The sequence below is a fragment of the Aquarana catesbeiana genome, linkage group LG07 (genome assembly GCF_042186555.1).
Source record: "Aquarana catesbeiana isolate 2022-GZ linkage group LG07, ASM4218655v1, whole genome shotgun sequence".
Lineage (NCBI taxonomy): Eukaryota > Metazoa > Chordata > Amphibia > Anura > Ranidae > Aquarana > Aquarana catesbeiana.
This window is the reverse complement of record NC_133330.1, coordinates 95,837,047-95,864,897: the sequence shown is the minus strand read 5'-3', so window position 1 is coordinate 95,864,897 and position 27,851 is coordinate 95,837,047. Positions and strand designations below refer to the sequence as shown.

The 27,851-nt window shown below is 42.6% G+C and overlaps 1 protein-coding gene across 1 annotated transcript in view; it reads left to right on the top strand.

The window, feature by feature from the left end:
- The first annotated feature begins 581 nt into the window (after nt 1-581).
- Nucleotides 582-27,851, top strand: part of RFT1 (RFT1 glycolipid translocator homolog) — a 66,831-nt gene continuing 39,561 nt past the window's right edge. Inside the window, exons 1-7 of the mRNA XM_073592510.1 lie at nt 582-979; nt 2,082-2,167; nt 9,900-10,016; nt 11,240-11,429; nt 13,393-13,494; nt 21,437-21,571; nt 23,341-23,419. Of these exons, the coding sequence (XP_073448611.1) occupies nt 914-979; nt 2,082-2,167; nt 9,900-10,016; nt 11,240-11,429; nt 13,393-13,494; nt 21,437-21,571; nt 23,341-23,419 (775 nt within the window). The 5' untranslated portion in view covers nt 582-913. The remainder of the gene's footprint in view (nt 980-2,081; nt 2,168-9,899; nt 10,017-11,239; nt 11,430-13,392; nt 13,495-21,436; nt 21,572-23,340; nt 23,420-27,851) is intronic.

Here is a 27,851-nt window from a genome sequence, read left to right as displayed (position 1 = left end):
ATCTGATTTCTAAATTTCTGCATTTGTAAATTCCAAAAGCCAATATAAAGGAATAGTAGTGGTAAAAAAAAGCACTTGTGGGTTTAACCAATCTTGTTTTTTTGTACGATTCTCCTTTAGGGGGGCGTGGCAAGGGGTGTGTCCTATCCCTGCATACTTTTCCTGATAAGTGTCTCTCATTCCAATCTCAAAAAGTTGGGAGGTATGTTATATTGTAGTTATTTGTTCATTAGTGAATTGCGCTGATATTTATTGGAACAATTCATAGTAACAAACTTGTTCAGATATAGGAATAAGATAGAGGTAATTATAATGTGGAAATGAAAATGCGATTTTACATTTTCACCATACATATAGTAATACACAGCTGGAAGGTTCTCAGTACACAAAAGATTCTAAAAAAGATTATACGAGAAACACTGCTGTAATTGCAAAGATTTTTTTTTCAGCACAAACAGTTCAAACAAATCAGCTGCCATAAGACAAAATTCTCTACCGCCAGTAGGTGGCAGCAGCAAACCTGAAGAAGTGTGTTACATGACCAGTTCCTTTGACAGGGGAGATCACATGACCAGTTCCTTTGACAGGGGAGATCACATGACCAGTCCCTTGATCAGAGACAGCTCAGACTTCCGCCAGTTTCTCCGGAGGGCTTTCGGTTTGCTTCGCTACGGAGTTGTCGTTGAGTGACGATTGTATATACTTAAGAAAAAAAAAAAGTCCTGGTAGTATTTAAAGATACAATTGGTCGGTCGATATGCAACGTATGTATATGAATGTAGCTCAACCCACAACAAAGATGGTGGCGCCAGACTCAGCCGGGAGACTGTAATGTTTCGTAGAACTACTATTAGAACATAGAAGTACTACCTGCTGAATACCTACTGTTCGCTGCAAGAACAACACCTGGAAAATGGGGTCTCAGGAAGATGTGCTCACAGACACCACAAAGCTGGCATCTTACACTATGCTTCTGCAGGTACTGTGCCAATACAGAGACTGAATATATATATGAACCATCACATGGAATCTGCTTAGAAATCAGTGTTATTCTATTCATCTTCCAATATTGCATTGTGTATGCTAACAAGGTCCAGAAGCATTTTGGTTTCAAATAGTTCCTTGATAAGGAGGTTGAATTTCTCTTTGAGGGCTCATTCAAATGCTGGGCACCGAGTCCTACATACAGAGCTCCATCACAGAGTTGTGTGCAGACAGCCCATAGAAGTGGATGCAGAGTTGCAGACGCAATGGTGTGCACAGTGGATCCAAACACCTGCTCCAGCCATGTGTGGAAATTTTGACATGCGATTGTGCAGCTTCTGCATGTACATCAACTTCTAAAGGCTGTCTGCATGAGATTTCCAGATGGAGGCAAACGCAGCAGACAGCCTCTCTGCATGGGGAAGGGACTCAGCGCCTGTCTGAATGAGCCCTATGGCTCATTTCATATAGCAGCAGTGTTTATGCATCCCCCCTGAAAACCATCTGCAGTGGATTGCTTTTCAAAGGAGGGGAAGTTTGCATCCGTTTCGGGAGGTGATACTGCCTTCTCCTGATGCCAGTTTTTTTCTACTTTTGAACAGCAATTTTGCCAATCACATTTGACTTACAGTTCTGGCACAGTCCCATGTACTTACATGGGAGAGTTTGACAGGTGGTGTCATCTGTCAAACTGGGCATGCTGCGTTAAAATCATTGCACCATGATGCAAAACATTGCGACCGCAGCAATGTGTAATCAATTTTTCTTGTAGGTGGGTGGTCAGGGTGCGGTAAAAAAACGCAAATCAACTGTCTGTTTTTTACTGCCCCTCGGCCGCCCGTGTGAAAGGAGTCTTAGTTAAAGTGATGCTCCACCCAAAAAGGGAAGTTCCGCTTTAACCACCCCCGCCCTTCCCCTGCCACATTTGGCATGTCATTTTTTTGGGGGAGAAAATTGGGTACCTAGTTTTGAAGTTCTCCCTTCCTGCAGTCTCCTGGGACATGTATGATGTAATAGACTGGAAAAAAAGTTGTAGTTGTATATGAATATAGTTTGCAGCATGCACCAGTGTTAAGACGATCTCCTTCTCTCCACAGGTTCTCTTTCGTCTCCTTACTTTTGCTTTGAATGCATTTACTCTGCGGTATGTTTCAAAGGAAATAATTGGCATTGTAAATGTGCGGTAAGTACTATACATTTATTTGTAGATTTTGTGAACTTGTAGTTTGCTAAGAAACAATGATAAGGCCTCCTGCACTTTTGGACGTTTATACAGCTGCTGTTTTTGGCTTCAGGCCTTTATTTCTGCAGCCAATAAACTCCTCAGCATGTTATCCTATGTGTCCATTATTGGTTATCAGCGTTTTATGCCAGGGCGTTTTCTGGCTGGAAAAAAACTCCAGAACTAGTGGGTTTTAAGTTGTAAAAACGCTCTAACTTTGATAAAAGCCAAAAAACACAGCTCTTCAGTGTTTATCAGCGTTTTTGAGCCATAAGCTTTTGTGGGAGTATAGTTTTGCTAAAAAACGCTACTGCAAAAAACATCCAGTGTGCATGAGGCCTAAAGGTTTGTCTTTAACCGCTTGCTGACTGCCACACACAGATGTACATCGGCAGAATGGCACAGGCAGGCAAATGGGCGTACCTGTATGTCCCTTTAAATTTTCTGCCTATCGGGGGCTTGTGTGCCTGCTGTGGGAGCGTGCCCGCGGGTCCCGGGAACTCGATGTTTGCCGGCGGTCCTCAATTGCAGTGTGGAGAGGTAGTACGGGGAGATGTAAACAAGGCATTTCCCCATTCTGCCTAGTGACATGACAGGGAGCTACTGCTCCCTGCCATTGGGAGCAGTGATCGCTGTCATGTCAGTGGTAGTCCATCCCCCCTACAGTTAGGACACACTAAACCCCTTCCCTGCCAGTATAATTTACACAGTAATCAGTGCATTTTTATAGCACTGATCGCTGTATAAATGACAATGGTCCCAAAATAGTGTCAAAAGTGTACGATGTGTTCGCCATAATGTCACAGTCACGATAAAAATCACAGATCGCCGCCATTATTAATAAAAAAAAATTATAAAAAAAAATGCCATAAATCTATCCCCTATTTTGTAGATGCTATAACTTTTGCGCAAACCAATCAATATACACTTACTGCGAATTTTTTTTTTTTTTACCAAAAATATGTAGAAGAATACATATCAGCCTAAACTGAGAAAGAAATTTGTTTTTTTTTATATATTTTTTGGGGATAATTATTATAGCAAAAAGTAAAAAATATTGCTTTTTTTTCAAAATTGTCACACTTTTTTTTTTAGCGCGAAAAATCAAAACCACAGAGGCGATCAAGTACCACCAAAAGAAAGCTCTATTTGTTTGGGTACAATGTCGCATTACCGTGCAATTGTCGGCTAAAGTGCCGAATCGCAAAAAAAGCTCTGGTCAGGAAGGTGGTAAAATCTTCCGGGCTGAAGTGGTTAAGAGAAGTAAAGGTTTTTTTTCGGTTTCATACTTACCTAGGTGGATGCAGCATGGGTCCGATGCTGCATATGTCCCCCTGTAAAGCAAAAAGAAAAGCAGCGCTGCTCTAAGGGTAGTAGGAAGTTAAAAACAACACTTTATTATTACAAATTGTACATTTGTGTGATAAGAAATAGGCATAGGTAGGTTCTCCTGGGCAACGCAGAGTCACATCACGAACCAGCTGGGCTGTGGCAGGGCCGGCCTCGGCCGCTTGCGGTGGAATCCGTAGTTTCTGATGGCTTGGGGTTCCCTCAGACAGCGCGTCAGCAGGTTCCTAGGAAGATGACGTCAGGTGGAGGAGAGCGGGTGGCGTGGCCGTAGCGCTCGCGTTCGGAGCATGCGTGTTCCTTCCTCAGGCTCCTACCCTTAGAGCAGCGCTGCTTTTCTTTTTGCTTTATCATACCACAGAGTCCCTTCTACTCTGACAAGCCGGCTGCCGCTCATCATAGAAGCCTTAACCATCTTTAACTGTTTTTAACTGTTTATTACCCCCTGGACATATCTTATCCCCCACGCTACTGCCCCTTATCTACCTACCAGCAGCACCTGTCAGCACTCCATTCCCCCTCTGTTAATATGTCCCCCTGTGCCTCTGCTCTGAGAACCGAGCGATTGAGCACCGCCGATGGCTTGGTTATCACAGCTTTCTGAGCAGAGAGCTGCTGACTGTCCTTTTCACTCACTGGAGCACTGAGCTGTGGAGGGGTAAGAAGCGGCCGTCTCATGCTCTCAGCGGCTCGCTGACAGGCTGAGACGGGTGTCAGTCCAGGCATCTGGCGGATCCAGACTTCCATTGTCGGGATGATGTGGGGCCTGGACTGATTTCTGTGACGTCAGCAGAGAGCAGACTTCAGTCCACTCTCTGCTGAAAACGGATCACAGGAGTGCAAAACAAATTGCACTCCTGTGATGCATAGGAAAAGTCCAGCTAAACGAGCTTTGGCTGGACTTCTCCTTTAAGTGCTGCTGAACAATGAGGTGACTCTTATGGTCTAAGACCTTTCTCTACACCGCATCCCTTAAATGTAATATTTCATTCCAATCATAGCATATTGGGATTGTTAGGGTGCCAAAACACAATTTGTTCTTAAAAAGAAATTAAAATAATTTTATTTCACATACATTAACCACTTCAATACTGGGCACTTTCGCCCCTTCCTTCCCAGGCCAATTTTCAGCTTTCAGCGCTCTTGCATTTTCAATAAGAATTGCGCGGTCATGCAACACTATATCCAAATGAAATTTATCATTTTATTCACACAAATAGAGCTTTATTTTGGTGGTATTTATTCACAAATCTGTTTTATATTTTTTGTGATATAAGCAAAAAAAAGAGCGTAAATTAAAAAAAACAAAAAAAACCAATATTTTCTACTGTTTTAAAAGAAATCCAATGAAATCTAATTTTGTCATAAATGTAAACAAAATGTATTCTGCTACATGTCTTTGGTAAAAAAAAAACCACGTTAATTGTATAATAATTAGTTTGTGTGATTACGGGCATATGTACGCAGATGATCATGTACAGATGTGCGCAGATGATCATTGGGACATATGATTTTACTGTTACATATGTGGGGGGCAGGTGTTTTTACTGTGTGGGGACATGTGAGGGGACAGTGTTGTAGTGGGGACACGATTTTGGGGACGTTGTGATTTTACATTGTGTGGGGACACTGGGCCGGTGATCAGTGTGTAAAAACAGCTCATATTCATTGATCACCAGCTGGCTTCAGTGATCCGCTCTCCTCTCCTCACTGACAACTTCCGTGTGAGGAGAGGAGAGCCGATCGCCTAGTAACCGGCTCTCTATTTACATCACATGAAGACTGTGATTGGACACAGCCGTCATTTGATCAGGAGGGCCAATCATAGAGCCGCCCTGCCGATCGGAGATGCGCCTTGTCCGAGTGACACGAGTGCATCGGGATTGTGCCTATGAGCGGGCACGCGATACCCCTGCTTCTGAGGGACGTTCCTGAACATCCACTCAGAAGGAGGAAGCGCCAACCCGGCCGTATATGTGCAGTGGCTGGGTGGGAGGTGTTTAAAAACATGTTAAAAATACATTATCCATATACAGCAGAACTTTACAATTAGTTGTTTCTTCCGTATAGGCTACACTGTTTCATCTATATATTTTGCCGGCAACGGCTTCTTCTGCAGGAGTGCTGCCCAATTCTTTTTATATATAAGCTAGGTCCTTATCTATCAATAGGAATCCTTACTTCTAATTAGCATTGTTGCTATTGACATTTTTTGTTATTAGATTCCAAGGTGGCACTTAAGCAGCCATGGAAGGGGCATTGCCCATGAAGGGGAGAGGAGGGAGGCGCCAGACTTACCCAACACAGGACAAACTACAGGTGATCTAACTTGCTCTCCATGGAGCCATGAAGATGCCATTAGGATAACCTTCACATGATATACGCTGCTTTATTGCAAGATAGACCACCTGTAGTTTTTGGGCAAGTCTGATGCCTCGCTCCTCTCCCTTTCTTGGGCAATTGACATTGTTATACAGCATTACCAGGACACTAGTATGGGCCCAAATCCTTGATGGCTGATGTGACACCCCACGACTTGTACTTGGCCTTTTATCCAGGTGTACTGCGCTGCTGGTGCTTGCCACTTCCCAAGGATGTACTGCACTGCTGGTGGTTGTCTTCTGCTGTTCAGAACATCTGATCCTCTGAATCATTACTGAACTATTGCTTGCCACAGGTTCAATTCAGAATCTGAATCTCATAGAGTTCCACCCCACTACTGTCTTCTGCGTGCTCCAGAATCTGAAAGGCCTCCTCGCTTGTGTACTTTTTTTTGGACATTTTTTTGGGCATTCTGGTGACACTGTACTTGGTGTGAAAATGATCAGGTACACAGTTGCAGGTTTGCACTAGTCTGATGCTGGTACAGATACTACTGGCTGCATTCGTGACATGGTACTTGTGTGACGGTAACACTGGTAGAGATGTTTTATGGCTGCAGTGATGACACTGGTACAGGTGTTGCTGACAGTACTGGTGACACTGGGACAGGTTTTGCCGGCAGCACTAGTGACACTGGGACAGGTGTAGCTAGTAATTAGGGACACAATGAATGGCTGCACTGGTGTGTAACAGTTTCACTGATTTGGCTAGCAATCGGGGCAATGTAGATGGCTGCTGTGGTGTGTGTCTAACAGCAAAATGAGACCGTAACTCACTGCAAGCACAGATTGATTTCCTCTCATACCACTCTCTATGTGATAGGAAGGAGAGCCAATAGCTGCAACATGCAGCCTTTGTTTATGTTTATGATCACTGTGATTGGTCACTGCGATCACATGGTACAGAGCTCTCAAGGGCACTCGAGGGCAGCTATAGTGAGAGGATGTACCAGTACGTCCTCTCAACTCAACACATTTCCTGTCCGGCTATATTGAAATATTGTGGCCAGGCGGGAGGAGGTTAAACACTATCTGCAACATTTATAAGAAAAAAACATTTTAGCAACTTTCTCAGCATTTGCGGAGAGACATCACAATTAATTCCAGTAATGTGCATATCATGTGTGAAATGTCATTCTCTGTTTATTTCCTATGACCGTCAGCTCCAACTAGTGTCCCAATGCGGTATTTTCCTGAAGTGCCAAAAACATGAAAACACCACATTATGGCCTCTAGATGAAGCTAAAGATCGTAGGAAATAGAAAACATTTCACACAAAATACAAACGTTATGGGGGCACAATATCTGTGCAAATGCTGAGACATTTGCACATCAATTTTTTTTTATTTTATAAATAAACCCTTATGTATTAAAAACAGAGGTGTTGGTAGCATATATTTGCATCTATATGGAAGCCGCACTGCCTTATTAACATTAAACATGTTAGGGGCCGGCCGATTATCGGGGGCAGATTTTCACATTACCGATATTACCGGTATTACCGATATTGGTCAGACCTCCTCCCCCTGTCCCCGTGCGGCGCTCTCTGCCAATCTCTGTCAGTGGGGCAGCAGAGAGATGACATCATCTCTCACTGCCCGCCTGGCATCACCGCTGTTCCACCCCTACGCTAAGGCTACTCTTCACAGAGCTGGAGCCAAGGGCGAACAGAGAGATAGCTACGTCATCTCTCACCGTACGCCCACCTGCATGTGGAAGTTTACTCGCTCGGACGCCGCAGGAGAGAGGCTGCCAAAAGTAGTGTAAATAGTGACATACTGCATATGGGTGGCAGGTGACGGAGGCAAGTGACTTGCTGCATCTAGGTGGCAGGTGATGGTGGCAAGCTGCATATGGGTGGCAGATGACAGTTGCAAGTGACATGCTGCATATGGTGGCAGGTGATGGTGATGTACAAAATATCGGCACCTGATATCGACTATCAGCCTGAAAGGCGGCCGAAAAATCGGTATTGACCCTGAAAAAACTATATTGGTCGACCCCCTATAAGGCACCAGAGGGATTCCTCTGGTCCCTTAGATTTATCTTAATGTTTCAAGTAAATTTTGGATTTTTTTTTTTTAATTATTCTTGTAGTACATGCATTGAACTGGGAGCACAGTACAGTCTAAACAAATTTAAAATATATGCAACTATACCTCTAATGCTAAAGAAAAAAAAAAAAAAAAAAATATATATATATATGCAACTGTTCAGGGATGATCTAGCATTCACATATGTGTCAACACCTTAGCATATTTGGGGTCTCTGTATTCAGGCTAAGACCCCCTTTCACGCCAACAGATCAGCCCACTCAGCAGGGGATCTCTCCGCTGATCCCCGCTGAGCAGGTAGATGACAGGTCCGTGTCCGCTTTGCTAATACAAAGCAGACATAGCCTGCTGTCCTCTATGGGTGTTGGATGAGAAAGGGACTGCCTGTCTGTTTCCATCTAAATGTCATCCAATCCGATCCGCCAGACAGATGGGGAATAATCCTCATCCGTCTGTTTTTAGCAGACAGGATCGATGTTGGATGCTGGTGGGTGTCAGCTGACATCCACCTTTCCATAGAGCGAAATGAATGGTCCGATCGGGTCCACCTGTCAAACTGACAGGTAGGCCCAATCGGTCCATCATTGTGAAAGGGATCTAAAAAAAGATTCTTACTGATTCTTATTGTAAATATTTAAATTAGTAAAAAGAATACAAAACACATTAAGTGCTTGTTCACACTGGAATTGCACAGGAAGGTGGAGAATATCAGCCCATTTATTTATTGGTACCAGGCAATCCGGTGCAGGCAAACGTACTGGGTTTGCGATCTATGTTTGGGGTCATACCCAGTGTGTTTGGAACACGGTGCAAGCCCTAAATGAGAATTGCATTTTTGTCCATTTTTCTGCTTAATGTAGCAAAAAAAATGTATTTAGGTTATTATTTAAAACGAATGACTAAATTAAGACCCAATAGGAGAGATTTACTAAAACTAGAGCACACAGAATCTGCTGAAGCTGTGCATGGTAGCTAATCAGCTTCTAACTTCAGCTTGTTCAGTTAAGGAGCAGGGCCCTCTGATTCCTACCGTATTAAAGTATATTGTATTTGTACTGTCTACCCTCAAGCTGTAAAGCGCTGCGTAAACTGTTGGCGCTATACAAGTCCTGTATAATAATAATTAAGCTTTGACAAAAAACCTGGAAGCTGGTTGGTTTCTATACAGAGCTGCACCAGATTTTGCACTCTCCAGTTTTAGTAAATATCCCCCATGTATCCTAAAACAAATGCATATTAAAAGAGAAGTTTGGGATTAAAGAAAAACAAACATTTATACTCAGGTTGATGCAGCATTGATTTGATGCTGCATTTGTCCCCTGCCACCTCTACACCAAGAACTGAGCAATCAAACACAATTGATCTCTCAGTTCTCAGATTTCAGTAAACAGAGAGGTGGTGACTTTTAGTCACCGCTCTCTGCTCTGTCCCTCCAGCTTTCACTGGAATGCTGGGCTGTAGAGGGGACAGGAGCAGCTGGCTCAGGCTCTCAGGTATTCCAGGCATCTGGAGAGAATCCGAATTTAATGTCGGGATCCACCCAGAGTCTGGACCGGCTGAGTGATATCAGCCAACAGTGAGCTTTTAGGAGTGCAGAAAAAGTACACTCCTGTGATCCCCAGGAGAAGTAGGACCAAAAGAGTTTTGGCCCTACTTTTTCTCCCTTTTTAAAACTTCAAAATTTTGGTATGGTCACAAAAGTTTTTTGATAACCTCCACACATGAAAAGGTTAAAGTGGAACTCCAGCCAACCTTCTTTTTTTTTTTTTTCTCTTAGTTTTGAAAAGAGTGGGGAAGAATGTGAACCTCTTTCAGGTTATTATTGCTGTTCCACTTTAGAAATAAAATACAGTAGTTGTTAAAGTATTTGTTTTTTTATTGATCATATTTTTTTTTTTTTTTTTTTTTTAGGCTGACCCTATTATATACCACAGTAGTGTTCCTTGCCCGAGAAGCCTTTCGAAGAGCTTGCCTGAGCCACTCCACCCGGCAGAGCTGGACACATACTATACACCTCACCTGGCTTGCGTGAGTATCACCACTGAAATGTCTCCGGGCTGTGCTGTCAGATTCCATTGCTGAAAATGCAAGCATATCCTTGTCATTCAAGTCAAGTTATTGTATTCTGTTGACTTTTATTTACTGACCTAGCTATCTACTGTATTTAGATCAAGGTCATGTTGAATGACAGAATATATTACTTTGTGGCTTTTCATGAACTACGTCCTTATTTTTTAAGTATTTTGTATTGCCACAGCCTTTTCTGTCAGTGCTTGTTCTTGACAGTTGTCTCCTTGGTTCGCTTTATAGAACCATTGATCTTTCCCGTAGATCCTATTTTGAGAGACTATTTAATTTGATAATGGGACACAAAAATACCCAGTACGCTATAATGCACAAAGGATTTTATTAGGCAAATAATTAAAAAGCTGTGTCTAAGAGAATAAGATTATACAGATCAAAACAGGATTTATCATTAGGCATACCCTGTTTCCCCGAAAATAAGACCTACTGTTATTTTCCAGGAGGGCTGCAATATAAGCCCTACCCTGAAAATAAGCCCTAGTTTAAAATGCTTGTGAAATCCTATACTCCACTCTATTATGGCGCGTACACACGGTCAGAATTTTCTCCCCCCCCCCCCTCCCCCATGCAGTGATGGAAGCAGGGAAGAGAGCTCCAGCGGGTGATGGAAGCGCTGTAACAAAGGTATTTGACACAATTATATTACAGAAACACACACATTGTACATTATATACTACTGTAATATAGTGGATTATAGGATTTTTTAAGCATTTTAACACAGCACATTACATGGTAAGACCTACCCCAAAAATAAGCCCTACTGTGCCTTTTGTTGCCAAAATTAATATAAGACCCGGACTTATTTTTGGGGAAACATGGTAGGTAGCCTGTGCTGATATGTAGAAGAGACAGAGACATCCCCAATATTGTTACAAATAGTCATCTTCTTTAGGGTTATTTAAATGTTGTATTTATGTAGTGAGCTATATTAGGACAAAGGATAAGAAAATGTACTTATAAAATATAGGTATAGTAGAAAGTATGTATCCTAATTCTTCTGTGAAATCATGAATGTTGCAAAATGTTACCAATTGGTTATTATATGCACTATGATGCCAGCTTTCTTGCATTGCTTTAATTAAAGAGCATACATTTCCCACCTGACCATTTGAAAATAATCATAGGTCATCTATAGTCTGACATACTTTGTTGTGCAATGGTTTTAGTGTTCCATTAGGAATCGGCTGGTCGTTCATTCTAGGGTGGATATGGCTTAGAGTCTTGGAAGTCCCGGACCCTGAAATTATCCCACATTATGGCACCAGCGTTTTGGCTTTTGGAGTGTCTGCTGTGGTGGAACTTATAGCAGAACCATTTTGGGTACTTGCACAAGCTCATCTTTTCGTAAGGCTAAAGGTATGTAAGTATATAAACTGATATTTTATATAGATATATACAGTGCCTTGAAAAAGTATTCATACAGTCCTGTTACAACCAAAAACGTAAATGTATTTTTTGTGATGGACCAACACAAAGTGGCACATAATTGTCAAGTGGAAGGAAAATGATAAACGGTTTTAAATTTTTTTTTTTTTTTTTTTTTTACAAATATCTGAAAAGTGTGGCGTGCATTTGTATTCAGCCCCCTTTACTCTGATACCACTAACTAAAATCTAGTGGAACCAATAGCCTTCAGAAGTCACCTAATTAGTAAATAGAGTACACCTGTGTGTAATTTAATCTCAGGATAAATACAGCTGCTCCGTGAAGCCCTCAGAGGTATGTTAGAGAACCTTTGTGAACAAACAGCAACATGAAGGCCAAGGAACACACCAGACAGGTCAAGGATAAAGTTGTGGAGAAGTTTAAAGCAGGGTTAGGTTATAAAAAAAATATTCCAAGCTTTAAACATCTTACGGAGTGCAGAGGCGCTTTGCGGTGGTATTTAACCCTTTCTCGGCCGCTAGCGGGGGGTGAAACCGCCCCGCTAGCGGCCGCATACCGACGGTAAAACGCCGCTAATAATAGCGACGTTTTACCGCCGACGCCGCCCCCGCCCCAGTGTGAAAGGGCTCTAACGCTTCAGCCTCATCACATTCTATATCAGTAAGGTCTTCTTTTGCACTCACTTTGAGATCGTAGAGACAGACACCACCATCTTTCATTTCTACCATGTCTAACGAAAGAGAGCTTAGCCAGGAATATTATTAACTCATTCATATGAAGAATGAAGCCAAGATTCAGCAATGACAATTCAGTCATAGTTCTCTTCATGCTTTAAAGTTTCCAACTCCATTTTTGCTTGGCAGACTTCTGGCATTGGCGACCAAGCACTTTAAATCATTGTCACATTTTGCACTTGTGCATATCATTTTTTTTTTTTTTTTTAGTAGTAGTACAAACAGTACTATAATTGACATTGGTTGATTGTACCATGGGAAACACTTTATTACTTGCACTAACCCCCCCCCCACCCCATCTTCCCCCATTTCACCCTCCATTAATTATCAGGCAGTAGAATCTAGAGCAGTGTACCTGAATCTTTGTCCAGTCAGAGTGCCCTTGAAATGTATTTTCAGTCTGAGGCTTGGTTCACATTACTGTAAGTCAGGGAATGCATGCATTTCTGACACGCAGCCTAACACACCTCTCTTTAGCAGACAAGCAGGGGTGGTGTTAATTCTAAATGGCACCCACACAGATTGGCAGATGTAGTGCTGCGGTACCCCAGGTGAAAGAGGCTGATCAAGAGCATCATAAATATCCTTTCATGGGGGTGCAATCCATGTTGTAACACAGAACTAAACTAATATAAATATAAGGACTTTCAGTGTGCTGCCAGGGAGACATAAGACATTATACAAATATAAAAAGATGCTACCAATATAATATGATTTTTATTGTAATAAATGCCATAAAAATAATCATTATCAAGATTGTAAATGTATAAAAGATATAAAATGACCTATAAAGTGTATACAGTTATGTGTTATATGGATGTAGCACCCAATGTAGTATCAATACTTTTCGCTTCATCAGGATTTCTTTGATCCATACAAGTTTGATCCAACTATTAAGAAACAGCAATATTGTAGTATAATGTATGTGACCAACGTTTTTTACTCATAAGTATAGGCATTACTTACAGAAATTGAATTGTGAGTCACCTCAACAACAATTTACAGTACTGGGTGTCTGTCCTACATCCATGTAAGCTATAACTGATGATCGGTCCTTGAGGCAATCTGCTTCCAAGGCTGGTCATCTGTCGCTAGGCACAGGCTGAGCGGCCACAATTGTTCGCATTCCTGTGTTTCCAGCGGTAGGAATTCGCTTGATGGCCTTACTGGTAGTTTAAATTGTTTATTTTTTTTGCCAGGTGGTTGCTGAGAGTCTTGCAATTATTCTACGTTGTTCAGTCACTGTAATTCTGGTGCTTCTGTTTCCTCAATGGGGACTTCTCATATTTTCATTCACTCAGGTAAGGCATATGTCTGTAATCAAAAGAAATCCACAATGCTTTTAAAAATATCTGGAAGTTATCATATAATTTGTTTGTAAATTTCTTTCCTTTTAGAAATGTTGTAAATTTTAATCATACATCCCGGGATACAGAGGAGTTCATATTCATGACTCCTTTGGTTTGGTTAGGCTATCACCTTCAGCTGAATTGACACTGGAATCCAGCGAATTCACTCTGGAATCCAGGCATAACCCCTTATAGCTCCACTAAGTCTGTTTTGGGCTAGTGACTGTATGGGTAGACTTTCGTGTATCTCTCTGATAAAGAGGTAGGACTGTCCAAATGGGCTGCTACAGATAATAGACCAAGAGGAACTGTACCTGGACACTGTCCTCTCAGTAGGAATCTCAGGGTCCAAAGTTTTCTCAAACACAGAAGACCACTACACTACACTTCATGGTGGATGTGGTGTGGTGTGGACTAACTGTTTTACAGCTGCTGGAATCCGCTTCCCCTAAGTCACAGGTTTTGGGTACTGGAAACCACCAAGATTTCCCAAGTCTTTTCTACTGCACCATCATTTACAGGAACTGATGTATGCTAATTGGGTCAACTCGCACAAGGTGTTTTCACCACCAAATTATTATACTTACAGTGGTCCGTGGAGCAGGAATTCTACAAAATTTGGGGTTCTCTGACTGTTGACTTGAGTATTTCATACTTAAAGCGGTTGTTGAGCCACTATAATATAAGCATGCCATCCCCTCTGTTAGATAACATTATGTGTCCCTGTGCCTGTGCTGTATAAACAAAAAAATGGCAATTATACCTTATATCGGAGCGTCTCCCAGTACTCACGTGACTTTTTGGCAGAGGAGTCACGTGAGCGCCGGGAGATGCTCTGATAGAAGGTATAATCTGCATTTGTTTTATACAGCAAAGGCACAGGGACACATAATGTTGTTTAACAGAGGGGATGACATGCTTATACTATAGATATGAAAGCAGCAGGAGGGGAGGATCATGGCGTGCACAGAGCTGACAGGCAGGGAGGGGAAGGGGGGAGCAGGACAGAGCGGGACACAGGAGAGCAGAGAGTAGAGCTGCGGATGATGGAGACACGTAAACTGACCACATTGTCAGGGCTCAGCAGCCATGATATACCTTGGTCAGTTTACAGAGGGGAGGGCAGAACCAGGCAGGATCAGCCAGGTATTTTAGGTGATAGAAGGGGCCAAATTACACAGCACAAGCACTGTGCTGTTATTAATGCTTTAAGGGAACAGGATACATTTTATTTTATTTATTTTATTTTTTTCGGGTAACAAACACTTTAAATAGGACAGTCCAGATGGATGAGGGCCTGGTCTTTTTAAAGATGCCACGAATAAGAGGTTAGAGGCCCACTTTAAAGCATCCTCTCTGGTAGGAGCAGTTCTGCAGGCTGCCAAGGGAAATTTGCCAAGTCCAGGTGAAGCGTATTCTCCATTCCAGGAAATCAGACCTGGAAGATCCTGCCAATTGGCAGCTCCTGGAAGACTTTCCAAAAGGCTAGAGTTTCTCGGTGGATGCCTTGGAAGACTCTGTAAGGCAGCTTTCATGGGTGTGCTGTGGAATGGTGGATATCCACGCTGATGCTGGATAGCAGAAAATACTTCCTTCTGATGAATTGGAAGGTAATGACGACAGATGAAAGCGCGTCGGGCCAGGGAGATGTACAGGAGAGCCTCTTGGTTTAGGGATTGTGGTTTCTCTAAGGAGCAGAAGTTGCCGATCAGCATCCTGGAAATTCAGGCAATCCAGCTAACTCTTCTACATTGGTCTGTCTACCTTTTGGGGTCTTCCCGTCAGAGTGAGTTGGACAGTGCTATGACTGTAGGATACATCAACCATTAGGAAGGGTTAAGAAGCCATCCTGCTCAGGAAGAAGCAGATATGATCTTGTCTTGGGCAGAACTTCAAGTTCCAGCCCTCTCTGCCATGCATATTCCTGGGCATGAAAGACTGACAGGTGGATTTTCTCAGCCATCAGCAGCTGAATCCAGAAGAATGGCTCATTCACCCAGAAGTGTTCGTAGAGATTTGCCTGCGGTGGGGAACGCTAGATCCCAAGTCCTTTTTTTGTGTCCAGATCGAATAGCAAACTAGATAGATTTGTGTTCCACTCCCATGGATTCTCCGGCATTTGCAATAGATGCCTTGGTAGTTCCTTGGGATCAGTTTTCCCTGATTTATGCCCTGCCTACACTATAGCTATTCCCTTGCCTGTTGTGCAGAATAAAGGTAGAGGGCATTCTTGTGATTTTGATAGTGCCTGTCTGGCAAAGAAAACCATGGTATACGCAGATCATGAATTTCTAAGCATACAAACTGTGGGCTCTTCCAGATAGACAAGATTTGCTACTGCAGGGTCCGATCTACCATCCTGCTTTACAGTCACTAGCCTTAATGGCATGCTTGTTAAAGCCCAAGTCCAGAGGGAGAGGGCTGTTTCTGACTCTGCAATCCCTAGCCTCCGCAGGGCAAAAAGTCAACCTCTAGGAAGTTGTACCGACATATATGGAAGGCTTACCTCACCTAGTATGAGGCTTGTAAGTTTCATTCTTGACTGTATGCTGTGGGACGTATTTTGGCTTTTCTCCAGTGTGGTGTGGCAATGTCTCTAGCCTTTAAAGGGTGAAAAAACTTCTGGCAGTGACCGGCTCCCTAGACCCCCCCCCCCCCATTTTACTTACCTGAGCCCCTTCAACCCCTCGGCGGAGACGCGCTCTCCCTCTCTGTACGGGGTCCCGACACTTGATTGGCTAGATTGATAGCAGCACAGCCAATGGCTCCCGCTGCTGTCAATCAAATCCAATGATGCGGGCGCCGGGGGGGGCAAGGTAACCCCCCCGGGAGAGCGCTTCTCCTATGGGGTTATCTGATGACAGGAGGAGTCGCGAGAGCCACCGTGGGAACCCAGAAGAGGATAATCGGGGCCACACTGTGCAAAAGTTGCACAGTGTAGGTAAGTATAACAACATGTTTGTTATTTAAAAAAAAAATAAACATGAAACTTTACAATCACTGTAAGTACCATTAGCCTTGGCTGTTCATTGGCCTTGGCTGTTCTATTTCAAAGACCTACTGCATATCTTTCCTTGGTTAAAGCCTTTGCGGAGGTTGTCACAAGGATTGTTGTGCCTGTGTGGCCACCCTTGGGACCTTAACTTGGTCTTGTGTGTTTTGCAGCCTTCTCCCTTTGAACCTCGCTGAGAGACTCCCTTGGCGCTCCATACGCAAAAGGTGGTATTTTTGGTTGCCATTTCCACAACTTGCAGGGTCTTGTAGTTTGCTGCACTTTCCTGCAAGGAACCCTTCCTGGTTCTTAATGAGTATAAGGTGGTGTTAAGGCTTCAGTCCTCTTTCCTACTTTGTTCATTCCACATGAATCAGGTCATTGTGTTTCTATCTTGTTGCCCTAGTCGTAAGCAACCTAAGGAGAAGGTGCTTCACTCTGGATACCGTTAGAGCTGTTTGACTTTATCTGAAGACTGTAGTTTGGTTTCCACAATCTTATTTTCCATATGTTCTGCCTGTGGGCCCTTGCAAGGGTCAGGCTGCTTTTAGATCCACCATTTCCAGGTGGATTCATACAGCATATTTCTTAGGCCTATGATATCAAGGGCAAGGTTCATGCTTTCCCAGGCAAGGCCCATTCCACCAGGAGTGCCAGTGCTTCCTGGGCTATTTAGCATCAAGCTTCTGTTTTTCACGTTTGTAAAGCTGCTACCTGGTCCTTTCTTTACGTTCCTCATAGCCTGCTACAAAATTGCGGCTTAGTGGAGCTGAAAGCTTTTTTGGCCGGTGTCCTTTCACCTGTGTATGTATGTATATATATATATGTGTGTACTTAATAGTGTCTAGATTGATTGAATCTGTTGATGCATTCATTGAAACGAGCCAACACATTTCAGTGGTTCCAAGGGGGCTTCCTTCGTCAGGGCTTTAAAATACACATCCAAACAATAAATCAACAATTAAAATGTGCAAAGATAGATAAGATACTGTCAGCAGATATTACAGTAAGTTGTAAAACTCTAGTGTTGAATGGTGTTCTTGTTATATTATTGACGATTATCTAATGTGTCTAATTGGGAAATATCCTTAAATGACAAACAAAAAAAGTGGTTTGTTTTTATATCCATTATCCACCTTTCTCAACCAGGGTGCCACATGTGGTTTCATCAGCGGTGTTGTCAAAAATGAAGTAAATTGGAAAATATGTCAACAAACCAGCTAGGAGACCATGAGTGACATCACCGGTTGCTAAGACAGCTGGCCTACACCGCATCCTTGGTCGCTCTGTTTAAAGGGTGCTGTGACTAAAGAAAGGTTGAGAAATGCTGGTTTATATAGCATTAAACCTCTCCTGGTTATACTTTACAAATGTTAATCGCAAAAGGAAGTAAAAAGTAAGGAAGTTTTAGAAATCATTTGTGATAATACGTCATTTTACTTCTTTGTAATCAAATTTCAGCAAGTGACATTAGGACATTACCAGTTCTGAATTGTTTACTTAAAGAATATGTTACCCCAACATTTCATATTCCTAATATGTATCTGTTGAACCATGTGCTTGTGTTACAAAAAAATGATAGGATACTTTTTTTTTAATTGATTCCTTCCTGGTGATCCTGCCAGTCCCCCAGTGTTCTTATTTAAAACTGACCACACTAGGCATGGAAGCACATCCATCCCAAAATGGTCAGTTTTCTGGCTGTGCTGGGAGAACATCCTGCCTGTCCTCCAATAATCAGACTTGTGCTGACACTTCCCCTGATTGAGCAAGTTTTGGGTGTAGGAAATTGACTGGCCTGCACAGAGTCCTGACTCCAACCAGATAGAACACCTTTGGGATGAATTAGAGCAGAGAATGCAAGCCAGGCTTTCTCATCCACATTCGTGCCTGACCTCGCAAATGAGCTTCTGGAAGAATGATCAAACATTCCCATAGACACACTCTCCTAAAACTTGCAGACAGCCTTCCAAGAGGAGTTGAAGCTGTTTTACGTGTGTGTGTGTGTGTGTGTGTGTGTTTTTTTATATATATATATGAAAGAAATTACACTTTGCTACAATGTAGTGAGTGTACAGCTTGGATAACAGTGTAAATTTGCTGTCCCTCAAAATAACTCAACACACAGCCATTAATGTCTAAACCACTGGCAACAAAGGTGAGTACACCCCTAAGTGAAAATGTCCAAATTGGGCACAAAGTGTCAATATTTTGTGTGGCCACCATTATTTTCCAGCACTGCCTTTACCATCTTGGACATGGAGTTCACCAGAGCTTTACAGGTTGCCACTGTAGTCCTCTTCCACTCCTCCATGATGACATCACGGTCCTGGTGGATGTTAGAGACCTTTCGCTGCTCCACCTTCCATTTGAGGATGCCCCACAGATGCTCAATAGGATTTAGGTCTGGAGACATGCTTGGCCAGTCCATCACCTTTACCCTCAGCTTCTTTAGCAAGGCAGTGGTCGTCCTGGAGGTGTGTTTGGGGTCGTTATCGTGTTGGAATACTGCCCTGTGGCCCAGTCTCTGAAGGGAGGGGATCATGCTCTGCTTCAGTATGTCACAGTACATGTTGGCATTTATGGTTCACTCATGAAGGCCCAGACCATGACACTTCCACCACTATGCTTGACTGTAGGCAAGACACCCTTGTCTTTGTACTCCTCACCACACACACACGCTTGACACCATCTGAACCAAATACATTTATCTTGGTCTCACCAGACCACAGGACATGGTTCCAGTAATCCATGCCCTTAGTCTGCTTGTCTTCAGCAAACTGTTTGCAGGCTTTCTTATGCATCATCTTTAGAAGGCTTCCTTCTGGGATGACAGCCATGCAGACCAATTTGATGCAGTGTGTGGCGTATGGTCTGAGCACTGACAGGCTGACCCCCCACCCCTTCAACCTCTGCAGCAATGTTGACAGAACTCATGCGTCTATTTCTCCAAAGATAACCTCTGGATATGACGCTGAGCATGTGCACTCAACCTCTTTGGTTGACCATGACGAGGCCTGTTCTGAGTGGAACCTGTCCTGTTAAATTGCTGTATGGTCTTGGCCACTGTGCTGCAGCTCCGTTTCAGGTTCTTGGCATTATTCTTAAAGCCTAGGCCATCTTTATGTAGAGCAACAATTCTTTCTTTCATATCCTCAGAGAGTTCTTTGCGATGAGGTGCCATGTTGAACTTCCAGTGACCAGTATGAGAGAGTGAGAGCGATAACACCAAATTTAACACACCTGCTCCACATTCACACCTGAGACCTTGTAACATTAAGGAGTCACATGACACCGGGGAGGAAAAATGGCTAATTGGGCCCAATTTGGACATTTTCACTTAGGGGTGTACTCACTTTTGCTGTCAACGGTTTAGACATTAATGGCTGTGTGTTGAGTTATTTTGAGGGGACAGCAAATTTACACTGTTATACAAGCTGTACACTCACTACTTTACATTGTAGCAAAGTGTCATTTCTTCAGCGTTGTCACATGAAAAGATAGAATAAAATATTTACAAAAATTTAAGGGTGTACTCACTTTTGAGAGATACTAACTTATATAGATAGATATTTTATACACTCACCGCCCACTTTATTAGGTACACCTTGCTAGTACCGGGCTAGACCCCCTTTTGCATGCTTTCAGAACTGCCTTAATTCTTTGTTGGCTGCACATACATGATGTGAATCTCCCTTTCCACCACATCCCAGAGGTGCTCTATTTGATTGAGATCTGGTAAATGTGGAGGACCAAGGTATGCAGAATACCATCTCTGAACGTACAACACATCGAACCTTGAAGCAGATGGGCTACAGCAGCAGTGAACTCATTGTCATGTTCGAGAAACCAGTTTGAGATAATTGAGCTTTGTGACATGGTGCATTATCCTGCTGGAAGGAGCCATCAGAAGATGGGTACAATGTAGTCATAAAGTGATGGACATGGTCAGCAACAATACTCAGGTAGGCTAAGGTGTTTAAATGATGCTCAGTTAGTACCAAGGGGCCCAAAGTGTGGCAAGAAAATATCCCAGCACACCATTACACCACCACCACTCTGAACCGTTGGTACAAGGCAGGTTGGATCCATGCTTTCATATTTATGCCAAATTCTGACTCTACCATCTGAATGTCGCAACTGAAATCGAGACTCATCAGACCTGGCAACATTATTCCATTCTTCTATTGTCCAAATTTGGTGAGCCTGTTCGAATTGTAGCTTCCTGTTCTTAGCTGACAGGAGTGGCACCTGCTGTGGTCTTCTGCTGCTGTAGCCCATCTGCTTCAAGGTTTGATGTATTGTATGTTCAGAGATGGTATTCTGCATACCTTGGTTGTAACAAGTGGTTATTTGAGTTACTGTTGCCTTTCTATCATCTCAAATGAGTCTGCCCATTCTCCTCTGACCTCAACAAGGCATTTTCATCCACATAACTGCCGCTCACTGGATATTTTCTCTTTTTCGGACCATTCTCTGTAAACCCTAGAGATGGTTGTGTGTAAAAATCCCAGTGTATCAGCAGTTTTTGAAATACTTAGACCAGCCCATCTGGCACCAACAACCAAGAAATCCCCTTTCTTCCTCATTCTGATGCTCGGTTTGAACTTCATGCATGGCGTAGCTGCCATGTGATTGGCTGATTAGCAGTTTGTGTTACTAAGCAGTTGAACAGGTGTACCTAATAAAGTGGCCGGTGAGTGTACTTTAAAAATGAGTGATGCCACGCGATTATGATGACAGGCAGGAAACTAGTGTTTTTAAAAGAAGACTTTAGCTATGGCAGCTTACATACGTTCTCACTACTAGTTTAATTTCATGTGTAATAATGGTTTACTAGTTTACAAGTCTTCAGTTGTTGATTTTGGACCTGCTTTTTCTGAAAAATCTTTTGTGTCGTAGATCCTGTACACCAGTCTGCTGGCTTTGTGTTACATGTTGTACTTTGCAAAGTTCCTGGGCTCTAAGGAGGCAGAGAAAAAGCAATTCCCATTGCACAGTATGAAGGAATTCTTACCTAGATATTCTGCAAGTCAGGTAAGTGTTAACTGAATGGGCCACAGTTAGTACTGTTGAGTTCAATGTTTGTTTCTATATGTAGCAAAAAAAAGTGGAAAACCCACACGATTGTGGTATGATGTTGAACTGTGAAACGGCGACTAAAGCTGTTGTTTGTGCCTCTCCAGAGTGATCCGGAGACAGCATTAAAGCCTAGTTTAGTCAAATAAACCAGCAGAAAGGATGGTACCTACATACAATGCAAAGTGACCCTTGTGCTTCTGGCTGGTCTGTTAGTTGAAATACTAAGTCCCTTTCCCCCTCACATACCTCCACAGCTATATACTTCTGGCACCGCAGGGATTATTCTAAGTGCTGGACCTGTGACAGACACTTGTTATAAGTCCCGAGTATGCCTGCCTTTTTCCGCTCCCCCTTCTACATTCCTGGAAATTGTACTATAGCTTCCACCAATTAAATGCAATCTATTAGTGAAGCACGGGCAGATGGATGAAAGGTCCTCCTCCACTGTTCACAGAGAACTTTTCATTCATGGAAGCTGTAGTACCGCTCCTGTGAATGGAGGAAGGGGGAGGGCATAGTCGGCACTCTTGACGAGTGCTTGTGACAGGTCAGTGCTCATTCTAACCCCTACAGTGGCATGAAATAACGGCTGCTGTGCAATGCCAAATCAGGCAGTTCTTATGCGCTATAATATGTACAAATCTACCCTGTTTCCCCGAAGATAAGACCTAGCGTGATTGTTGGTGATGGCTGCAATATAAGCCCTACCCCCCAAATAAGCCCTAGTTAAAGTCCTTGTAGGTCTTATTTTCAGGGTAGGGCTTATTTTCGGGGAAACAGGGTAGGGCTTATTTGGGGGGTAGGGTTTATATTGCAGCCATCACCGTCAATCATGCTAGGTCTTATTTTCGGGGAAACAGGGTAAATATGACCGCTTAAAGTGATAGAGGCTGCTTTTGTGTAAAAACAAGTGAGTAACTGTCCCCTTGCTATCCCCTTTTGTTCTGTTTCGAATACCATGACCCTCCTGGGTTCTCACCATCCACAGGCAGCTTATCTTTTCAATAATAGACACAGAAGTTGAATCCAACACAGTTTTACTTTAGCTAATTGTTGTACAGAGGATGTTTTCTAGTCTTTTGAAGTGTAAGAAGACAATGACTTCCCTAAGCCCTGTCTCTGTGAATAACTAACACTGACCAAGGAAACATGGAAGATGTAGGGAAGGTCTAGCTAGGATTAAACTAACATAAAGCAGATAAGGAGAACAGAGAGAGATGCCAAAATCACTTTAGTAAACAAGTTGTAGTGGCTCAAAACCTGCCATTACATGTCAGCATTCTACAAGCTAATAACCTAATGCAGTTAACCTGGAAAGTTTAGAGTTTAAATTATACCCTTTATTAGCTAACCTGAGTTACCGAAAATGTAAGTTTTGGACCAGTTAGGTTCCTCACGCAAGCATCCTACAATTCTCTTGGAAGATTCCATCTTTAATAGGTTAGCCAATTTAGAGCATCACTCAAACTACGAGCTTTCTATATCTAAATAAAATAAAATAAATATTCTTCTAAAGGAAAACCCTTAAGAAGAGAGACCAGAGGGAAGATAAAGGATAAAGTGGCTAGATCTTACAGATGAGATGATGGGAACATAAAGCTGGAACTTAAGTACCTACAGAAACACCTGTAGACCCCTCTATAAACTTGGCCACACAGGGATGGAAGGAAGCAAAGATGTTAATGATGTTCATTTAACTTACCGTATTTATATTTACTAAACAGGACTTCATAGACTGGAAACAGGCCTGGCTAGCCTGGAGTTTCTTCAAGCAGTCATTTTTAAAGCAGCTTCTAACAGAAGGTGAGTCACTGAGACACCGTGTAATGATCATATTTGGTGATTCTTGTCAGTAGATGTGAACAAGGTCCTGGACCTTCATAGATGATTAAAGTGAACCTTTAAAGATTCTGTTTGACGCTTTAAAATTTAAAGTGCAGCTTAACCGCTTGCAGACCATATAACTTACAGATACGGAGGCAGAGCGGCATCCATGCGATGGATTACGTACCTAGTATGTGATTTGCGCGCTTGGGCAGAGAACGCGCATTGTCGGCCCGGCTGTGTTGTGATTTGTCACAGCACATGCCAATAACGGGTCCCAGTCAACGATTGACCACTGGCACCTGGTGTTCTGCTCGAGCTTCACTGAACACCGCTGTGTGAATGGAAACAACACAGAGCCGTGTTCAGTGACCTGGTTTGTTCATTCCCTCCTAAGCAAAGAATAAAAACAACTAGATCTCCAGTAAAAGCAGCACACAGTACACACAAACACTTGTTAGGCATGTAATAAACCCCTTGATCCCCGCAGATGTTAACCCCTTACTGCTCAGTGTCATTAGTACAGTGACCCTGCATATTATTAGCACTGATCACTTTAATAACGTCACTGGTAATGTCGGTCAGTTCCCCCCAGTGTCAGTGTCAGATTGCCCTCCGCACTATCGCAGTCCCGTTATACAGTTGTGCTCATAAGTTTACATAATGGTGTAACAAGTAATTCTGTGCTGCCTTTAAAAAATAGCAGCTAACACAGCAAAATGGATAAATAGCAATACAAAGAAAAACAAATAATGTAGCGCTTTTTAAAAAAACATGACGTGACACATACGTCAAAAAGAGGGTGATAAACCCAAATGATCACCACTAAAAATTAAAACAAAAAACATGTGCAGATATAGTGAACACTATAATAAATACTGAATGTCCAAGAAAAATTGACAATAAAAAAGTGACAATATTCAAAATAGTTCAAAAACTAAAAATAATAGTTCAAAACTTCATGTGAATATCAAAATGCATTCAAAGCTTCATGTAAATATCCCAACCGTGAACCAGGATATATGGCTAAAGTGAGAAGTACCACCACCGAAAAATGGGAGGCTTACCAGAGCATTTGAACCCACAAGAGCATATGTTCTGTGAGTCAAAGGGCTTGTGTTTGTGTAAACAACCAATGGGAATGGACACTGGAACCTTCAGATGGCTGGAACAGGAACAACCAGCTATCCACAAGATGGAAGATATCTATGTAGGTGTGTCTCATAAGAGACGATGATGACTGATAGATTCTTGTAAATGCCTGACAAACCGGAACTATTTAACGAATATATAGTGTAATCTGTACGATCTGATTGGGCTGCTCCTTTCTATGGTGTAGAGAGGAGCCATCAGAAGGTTCCAGTGTCCATTCCCATTGGTTGTTTACACAACACAAGCCCGTTTGACTCACAGAACATATGCTCTTGTGGGTTCAAACGCTCCGGTAAGCCTCCCATTTTTCGGTGGTGGTACTTCTCACTTTAGCCATATATCCTGGTTCGCGGTTGGGATATTCACATGAAGCTTTGAACTACATTTTGATATTCACATGAAGTTTTGAACTAAATTTTGAATATTGTCACTTGGATTTTTCTTGGACATTCAGTATCTGTTATAGTGTTCACTATAACTGTTTTTTGTTTTAATTTTTAGTGGTGATCATTTGGGTTTATCACCCTCTGTTTGACATGTGTCACGTCATGTTTTTTTAAAAAGCGCTACACTATTTGTTTTCCTTCATAAGTTTACATACCCTGGCAGAATTTATGATTTCTTGGCCATTTTTCAGAGAATATGAATGATAACACACAGACTTTTTTCTTTCACTCATGGTTAGTGTTTGGCTGAAGCCATTTATTATCAATCAACTGTGTTTACTCTTTTTAAATCATAATGACAACAGGAACTACCCAAATGACCCTGATCAAAAGTTTACATACGCCAGTTCTTAATACCGTGTATTGCCCCCTTTAACGTCAATGACAGCTTGAAGACTTTTGTGGTATTTGTGGATGAGGCTCTTTATCTTCTCAGATGGTAAAGCTCCCCATTCCTCTTGGCAAAAAGCCTTTAGTTCCTGGAAATTCTTGGGCTGTCTTGCATGAACTGCATGTCTGAGATCTCCCCAGAGTGGCTTAATGATATTGAGGTCAGGAGACTGAGATGGCCACTCCAGAACCCTCACTTTATTCTGCTGTAACCAATGACAGGTGGCCTTGTGTTTTGGCTCATTGTCATGTTGGAATGTCCAAGTACGTCCCATGCGCAGCTTCCTGGCTGACGAATGCAAATGTTCCTCCAGTATTTTTTGATCACATACTGCATTCATCTTGCCATCAGTTTTGACCAAATTTCCTGTGGCTTTTGTTGCTCACACATCCCCAAAACATCAGCGATCCACCTCCGTGTTTCACAATAGGAATGGTGTACCTTTCATTATAGGCCTTGTTGACTCCTCTTCAAATGTAGGGTTTATGGTTGTGGCCAAAAAGCTCAATTTTGGTCTCATCACTCCAAATGACTTTGTGCCAGAAGGTATGAGGCTTGTCTGTGTGCTGTTTGGTGTATTGTAAGCGGGATACTTTGTGGCATTTGCGTAGTAATGACTTTCTTCTGGCGACTCAACCATGCAGCCTATCTTTCTTCAAGTGCCTCCTTATTGTCCCTCTTTAAACAGCCACACCATATGTTTTCAGAGAGTCCTGTATTTCACCTGAAGTTATTTATGGGTTTTTCTTTGCATCCCGAACAATTTTACTGTCAGTTGTGGCTGAAATACTAGTTGGTCTACCTGATCGTGGTTTTAACAGAACCCCTCATTTTCCACTTCTTGATTAGAGTTTGAACACTGCTGATTGGCATTCTCAATTCCTTGGATATCTTTTTATGTCCCTTTCCTGTTTTATACAGTTCAACTACCTTTTCCTGCAGATCCTTTGACAATTCTTTTGCTTTCTCCATGACTCAGAATCCAGAACGTCAGTGCAGCAGTGGATGAAAGATGCAAGGGGGTCTGTCAGGAGTCCAGAAATGTATTGACCTTTTATGCACACACACACTAATTACAAGCAAACAGATCACAGGTGAGGATGGTTACCTTTTAACCCCTTCCCGCCGACCGTACGCAGATATGCGTACTCGGTTTTCCGGGCTTATACCGGGATGATGCCCGCAGCTGCAGGCATCATCCCGGTACCGTTGTTTACAGCGGGCGATCGGCTACCCGAGTATAACAACCGATGCGGCTAAAAGCCGCTCGGTTGTTATACCGGAGGAGCGGGAGGGGACATCCCCCCCCTCCCGCCGCCTCCCGCCGCTGTTACCGGGCCTCCCGTGCGATCGGGAGGCCCAGTGTCCGTTCGGCTGCCTTCGGCGGCTGGGGGCGGGCTGGAACGAAGCTGCGAGCGGCTTCGTTCCAGCCTTCTTGTTGTAAACGCGGAAGCGACGTCATGACGTCACTTCCCGTTTACTCGGCTGCCAATGGCGCCGAATTTAAAAAAGTACACAGTATTCAGAATCGCCGTTTTCGGCGATCTGAATACTTTGAAATGTAAAGGAGGGATGGGGGGGTCTTTTAGACCCCCGATCCCTCCATAAAGAGTACCTGTCACCACATATTACTGTCACAAGGGATGTTTACATTGCTTGTGACAGCAATAAAAGTAAAAAAAAAATAAATAAATTTTAAACACAATTTATAAAGTACAAAAATAAATAAAATAAATAAATTAAAAAAAAAAATTTTTTTTTAAAGTGTCCCTGTCCCCGCGAGCTCGCGCAGCGAAGAAAACGCATACGGAAGTCGCGCCCGCATATGTAAACGGTGTTCAAACCACACATGTGAGGTATCGCCGCGATCGTCAGAGTGAGAGCAATAATTCTAGCCCTAGACCTCCTCTGTAGCTCAAACCTGGTAACCGTAAAAAATTTTTAAAGTGTCGCCTATGGAAATTCAAAGGTACCGTAGTTCGTCGCCATTCCACGAGTGCGTGCAATTATAAAGGGTGACATGTTTGGTATCTATTTACTCGGCGTAACATCATCTTTCACATTATACAAAAAAATTGGGGTAACTTTACTGTTTGGATTTTTTAAAATTCATGAAAATGTCACTTTTCCAAAAATTTGCGTTTAAAACACCGCTGCACAAATACCGTGTGATAAAAAATATTGCAACAATCGCCATTTTATTCTCTAGATTCTCTGCTAAAAAAATATATATAATGTTTGGGGGTTCTAAGTAATTTTCTAGCAAAAAATACGGATTTTAACTTGTAAACACCAAATTTCAAAAATAGGCTTAGTCATGAAAGGATTCAAACCCCTTTGTGTCAACTTGTGTGCATGTTATCAGGCCAAAATCACCAGGGTATGTTAACTTTTGATCAGGGTCATTTGGGTAGTTTCTGTT